At 32.4% G+C, this 6171-nt stretch overlaps 1 protein-coding gene and 1 long non-coding RNA gene across 3 annotated transcripts; one reads left to right on the top strand and one right to left on the bottom strand.

Moving 5' to 3' along the window:
* Positions 1-365: 365 nt before the first annotated feature.
* On the top strand, positions 366-5061 carry LOC145797195 (uncharacterized). Its single transcript, XR_014338414.1, has 2 exons — positions 366-505; positions 4135-5061. It is a non-coding gene; the product is annotated as an uncharacterized LOC145797195 (long non-coding RNA).
* On the bottom strand, positions 1960-4945 carry LOC114305599 (xanthohumol 4-O-methyltransferase). Of its 2 annotated transcripts, XM_028250702.2 has the most exons (3): positions 4067-4945; positions 2334-2636; positions 1960-2108 (listed from the first exon to the last, which is right to left on the bottom strand). In XM_028250702.2, the coding sequence occupies exons 1-2, from the start codon at positions 4943-4945 to the stop codon at positions 2337-2339; spliced, it is 1179 nt and encodes a 392-aa protein (XP_028106503.2). In that variant the 3' UTR covers positions 1960-2108; positions 2334-2336. The 2 variants fall into 2 exon arrangements, with proteins under 2 accessions (XP_028106503.2, XP_028106502.2); XM_028250701.2 differs by having other exon boundaries at positions 1960-2636.
* Positions 5062-6171: the final 1110 nt, after the last annotated feature.

Below are 6171 nucleotides of genomic sequence, written 5' to 3'. Positions count from 1 at the left end.
TCTCCTCCATGATCGAAACCTCTCTCACTCTCTCAGTCTGTCTCCCTTTCACTCTCTCATTCTCTCACGCTATCCCCCTCTTCTGAAATCACTCCCCCTTCTCCTCCATGATCGAAACCCCTCTCTGACTCTCTCACTCTCTCACTCAGTTTCCTTCTCAGTCTCTCACTGTGTGATATGGATCGAAACCCCCCTTCTGGTTGTTGATGTGGATCGGTCTCTCACTTCTCTCCTCCATGATCGAAACCTCTCTTACTCTCTCAGTCTGTCTCCTTCTCACTCGCTCACTCTCTCACTCTGTCTCCCTCTTTTGAAATCACTCCCCCTTCTCCTCCATGATCGAAACCCCTCTCTGACTCTCTCACTCGGTCTCCTTCTTAGTCTCTCACTGTGTGATGTGGATCGAAGCCCCCCTATTGGTTGTTGATGTGGATTGGTGATCGTGATTTTTGAAACTCAAAGCTCAGAATGGATTCAAACTGGATTTGCAAACAACTCAAATCTGGTATGTTTTTTTTTTCAAATTTTCTTAATTATTTTTTGTGATCGATTTTTGTTCATCTGATCTTCATATCATATCTGTCTTCATACCATCGTAATTTTTGTTCATATATGTCTTCATACCATCTGATTTCGTTTGATATCTGTCTTCAATTTTTGATATCTATCTTCATAACGGATCTGCAAACATCTGATTTGGATTGACTGAGATTTGGTGATAAATGAATTAAAAAAAAAATTGTGAAACTGAATTTGGGTTTGTTTCAATTTCATTCTGAAATTTGTTTTCATCTCAAAATTGGGTTTGATTTTGAAAAATTGGTTCCTTACTGTTTAAATTCATGTTGTTTTCAACTGAATTTGGTGCCAAATTGCTGTTCATTTTTGTTGATTTGGCAAGCTTGGCAGCTGCTATTTCACCTGCCATATTTGAGAACACATATGGCATCTGTCATCTTTAGTAAGTGAAATAGCAGATCATTAGAGACCTGGTTTTGCCATTCCTGTCATTTTTTAGCTTTGGCAAATGAAATAGCAGTTCCATTGGAGATGCTCTCAGTTGGGAAATCTTTTTTTTTTTTTTTTTTTTTTCCGCCTATTCTATGTTAAAGAAAACAAAAAATTCATTAAATTAAATGGTCTGTCACATGGATTTACTGTATTTGATTTAGCAATATATTTTAATGTTTAAAATTTTAAATTGGTAAGGAAGTTTTTATATTTTATCTCTTTTATCATTTGATTTTTATACTTTTATTTGACTAAATTTTGATCTTAAATTTTAAATTTTGTGGCAATTTAGTTAAATTGATAATATCATGATTTTAAAAGAAAATTATTACTAAATTGATTGAATAAATTTTTGATTTTGTCTTTAAAAATTTGACATATGACACTTATTTTTGTATTTTCTATAATAAAAAAATACTAATAATTATAATCAATTGGATTAAATTAAGACAAAGTCATAAATTCAAAGTTAAAATCAAATCAATTCAAAATAAAGTAAAAATAAAAAATAAAAGACTATTGTCGTAATTTATCCAATTTATAATATATATCATATCTATTCATATGTATAATACATTGTACATATCTAGAAGCGATGGAAGCCCCTGTGCCACCACCAATGGCAACTAAAGATCCAGTGTAATTAAAACTCATGTTTATCACAGTCTTTGATCATGATGTTTGTGTTTATGCTCTTGAATTGGGTCCAAAAGGCCCTGTCTAGGATACATTTCCTAATTATTATTTAAAGCAATAAAAGAGTAATACTAAATACACATAATTGTACATTTAAGAGATTCTTTTTAGTTCATCATTGGCGATTACCTTGAATGAACTATTTAGCATAGCATATCTATCTATCTATATTCTTACATGTAAATCATACAAATGGAAGTAGTTGTTCCCTAAAAAATTATTAGATCAATCGATGGAAACTTTGCCAAAACATATTAGAAGAGATAATAGGATTTAGTTTGGGTTGGAATACATATTATCTAGGGACAATAATTAATACTAAGAGCACTAACAAAGTTACCAATAAGCATAGCATGTTGGTTCTGCTGCTTCTGTGGGGTCCACTTAATATTTTGCCTAATCTGCATGTTTGTTGGAACATTGGTTATTGTTCCTAACTCATTATTGAATGAAAAATGCTAGGTATTCCAAATGTTTTACCAATATTTTTACCAAATGTCTCATATGGGTGTGAGATATGTTTTACCAACGTGTGTGGGATCTCACATCCACATTTGGTAGAAATGTTAGTATAACATTTGGAATCTCTAATATTACTCTTATTGAATTTGAAACACATCAGTTACCAGTTACTTTGGATATGCCTCGATAATTGACTGTAAAGTTGGAATTTTGATGATATTGTAACGCACGAATCCTCCTTCATTTAGTATCTTTTTCCATTCAAGCTCATTCCTCTCCTTCCCACCTCCAAAGAATGTGAGCATCAATAGGTCCAGTGCCATGCCTATGTTGTCAAATAGGCCACTGCCACCAGGTTGCAAAACTGTATCAACTATAATAATCTTTCCAATTTTCTCTGGTATTGCTTTTCTGCAGTTTCTCAATATCTTGACACAATCTTCGTCACTCCAGTTGTGTAGGATCCACTACATTCAAACAATTTTCTCATGCCAACTCATTTGTCATACATATATAACAATAGTTCGTGAAATAAGCCTAATAGTTATGCTTAGAATTGCGAACAAATATAGTTAAGTAGGATTATATATAAGCTTGGTTTGTTTATTAATCAAACTCGAATTATACGATTGAACATGCTTAAACTTGACTTTATAAATATTAAACTCAAACACAGCTAAAACCTTCAATGAAAAAAAAAAAAAAAATGCATTATTATATACATTATAACCCCTCTTCTGTAGGCTTGAAAGGATGAATGTCAGAGGCAGATACTTAGAGCACTAGCTCTATACGATACTTTTTCCGTTTATGTCTGTTTTGTTGGGATGAAATAAAGAGTGAAAATCTATATTTAACTGTTGCAAATTTTCATTAAATGAAAGGCTTAATTACAGATATGGAAAACACTCAACAATTTGCTAATGCTTCAATTTTTTGCTTTTTGCAGAAAACATTCGAGTGTGTCACACTTAGGCCTACAAACGAACTGAGCCGAACCGAACTTTTTTGAGTTCGAGCTCAGCTCGTTTACTTATCGAGCTTGCTTGTTGAGCTCGTGCTCGTTTATTGAGTTTGAGCTCGGCTCAATAAAAAACTGGGCTTGAGCTCGGCTTGGCTCGGCTCAGCTCGTTAACCTTAATGAAACTCGAGCTCGGCTTGATATTTTTTTTAAAAAAAATTATTTATATTATTTAATATATAAATAATGTATTTATACTATTATTTATATGTATATATATTATTATTATATAATTTAAATAAAGATAAACGAGCCGAGCTTATGTGAACTCAAACTCGGCTTGTTTACTAAACGAGTCTAATATTCGAGTTCGCGTTTGACTCGTTTATTAAACGAATTGAGCCCTTAACAAACCGAGCCGAGCCGAGCCAAGTTTGTTCATGAACAGCTCAATTCATTTGCATCCCTCTCAAGCTCATTGTTAATCAAATGAGCTGAAATTTAAATTCGAATTCATAATTCATGGCAATATATAAAGGTTTCAAGAATTATATATTTGTCCTCAAAAGTGTAAAAATTTGTTGTAAAAAACATTTAGGAGTCAATTCTTGTCATCGTTAAGGTCGTCATTAAAAGGTTATTGTAAACAGTTAAAAAAGAAAAATATTTAGGAACAAGAATTTAAAAATGTCGTTATTAGTACACTTTTAGGACAAAACAACTTGGTGGCAAAATAATTTACATTTTGAGATAAATTTTGATCCCAAAAGAATAGTAATTGATTAAATATTTAATTTTATAGCTAAAAAACAATAATATCATTTTAGCAACTTTAATCTTTTGTTACGAAAAAAGTGCTTTTTTTCCTAAATTTTTATCTCTACAACCTCAACTTATTATAGAGATTGTGTGAGTAAGTATCGAACTGTATGTTACCTTCATGAAGATTGCATCTGTTGTTGGAATGTTACTAAACATGTCACCCCCAACGTGGTTAACTCCAGGGCACGGTGGTGCGGTGGCAACAACGTGTGGCAAATCAAAGTTGGTTCCTTTGACATGCGGGTATGCTTTCACAATCTCAGCAATGGAAGCCCCAGTGCCACCACCAACATCGACTAGAGATCCAATGCAATCAAACCCATGTTTATATTCGGATATCAAAGCCTTGATCGTGATCCTAGCAGTACATTCCATGCCATCATTGAAGACCTTGTTGAGCTCAGGATCGACCGATGCAAAGTCCCACAACTCACGCCCATGGGCCATATGGAATGCATTCCCACCCTCTTGTATAGATCTGGAGAGGAATTTGTATGGTGCAGTTAGCAATGGATGGTATTGCAATAAGCAAATCAAAGGGGCAAGGCTTAGTTCTTGTGTGTCGCGTATAAGCCATTTAGAGCAGTGGTTCAGGCTGTAGAGAGTCTCTTCTTCTGAATCCGAATCTGATTGGGGATTTGTGGCGTCGAAGATTTTTTTGTGGACTAAAAATCTCATGAGGCGGGATAGGCGAGCGATGTCTAGAGATGGTGAGGAGGCAACGTCGTTGGCGATTTGGGATAAGGTGATGGGGCAGCCGCGTGCTTGGATGATGTCTGCTATACCAAGATCCAAAGCACACTTCAAAGCAATTGAGTCCACAAAATGATACATGCATTGCCATATTTCTGCTTGGCCGCGTAACATGGCTTCTTCTTCGTTCGCCATTCTCTCTCTGTCTCTGTGTCTGTGTGTGTAGAGTTCACTGATATCTGTTTCTTTGTTGCTGCTATTGCCGAACGCATGGCTTCCTTTTAAAGCCATCAACAACATGTTAATGTTTCTTTGGTTAAAAAACCATACACGTACGCTTTTTTAAGTTTGAAAGAAAAGGTGGGTCATTCATGTTATGTTAACTTAACCACAGTTTAAAGTTATCCTCTTTCACATTCCTTTTTCTCTGCAAAATCTTAGATAACGTTCAGTAAAATTTTAAAATTATGATTTGTGAATAGAATTATATTTAGAGTTGGTAAATTTTGAAATTATAATTTGAAAAGAAAAAATGTGTTTAGTTATGAATTTTAAATTGAGTTTTGAAATTTTGATGTGACATATGAAATAAAAAAAATTATTTGATTATGAATTTTGAAAAGAATTTTCAAAACTTTAATTAAAAAGCTTGTAACTTACAACTAAATACACAACTTAAAATTTTATTGAAAATTTTATTTAAAACTTATAATTAAACTCTTTTTAAAATTTAATTCAAAAAAATAATTTGTTATTTTGATCTAAAAAATAATTTATATATTAAAAAAATATCAAAAATAAATACATATGTTTTTTTTTTTCTAAATAACAGATAACGATGGACAATTATTAAAAAAAAAAAAAAATACTGTATCACTTAACCGGCCGAACGGCAAGCACAAATGACCCACCCATCGTTACCACCACCAGCTAGACACCACGTCACCCGCCCAATAACATCGCTACATTTATTTTGTTTCAAATTTTGAAAATTAATTTTGTAAAATGTCAGAGAAGCTTGCATTTTAGTGTTCTTGCTCTGTTTCTATTTTTGTGCATTTTGGTGTCCTTGCTCTGTTTTCATTTTTGTGATTGATTGGTCCATGTAAATTCTCATTTCTCTACAAGTCCATGTCTAATTGGTTTTATGTTTTTATTCTAGAAAGTATTTATTTGTATATCTATACTATATATATAAACAAATGTAGTGGAGTATGAGAATTCTCCAAACTCTTAATACTAAATTCTTATGAATTCTCTCTCCTATGTGTCACTTTTCAATTCTCCCCTTCCACTTTTCTTAATTTTTAATCATTTGTCAATTATCTAAATCTCAAAAGCCAAAAGGATTATATATATTTAAATATGAGCAACAAAGAGGTAGAGATAAAAATATAAAATAAAAAGATAACTATTTAAATTTCAACTACAAAATAATATAAAGAGTCAAATAAAAGATAAAATAAATAAATAAATAAAAAATATTAGGAGTCAATTAATTATAAAAATAAAAAGTTAACTATTTA

This window comes from Camellia sinensis, chromosome 8 (assembly GCF_055761805.1).
Source record: "Camellia sinensis isolate YWXY chromosome 8, ASM5576180v1, whole genome shotgun sequence".
Lineage (NCBI taxonomy): Eukaryota > Viridiplantae > Streptophyta > Magnoliopsida > Ericales > Theaceae > Camellia > Camellia sinensis.
This window is presented reverse-complemented; position numbering and strand designations above follow the sequence as displayed.

Coding starts and splice junctions, on each gene's coding strand:
- LOC114305599 (XM_028250701.2), bottom strand. CDS start 4,945: ATGTTGTTGATGGCTTTAAAAGGAAGCCATGCGTTCGGCAATAGCAGC. Junction 2,637..4,066: donor CAGATGCAATCTTCATGAAG/GTAACATACAGT, acceptor GTTTGAATGTAG/TGGATCCTACACAACTGGAG.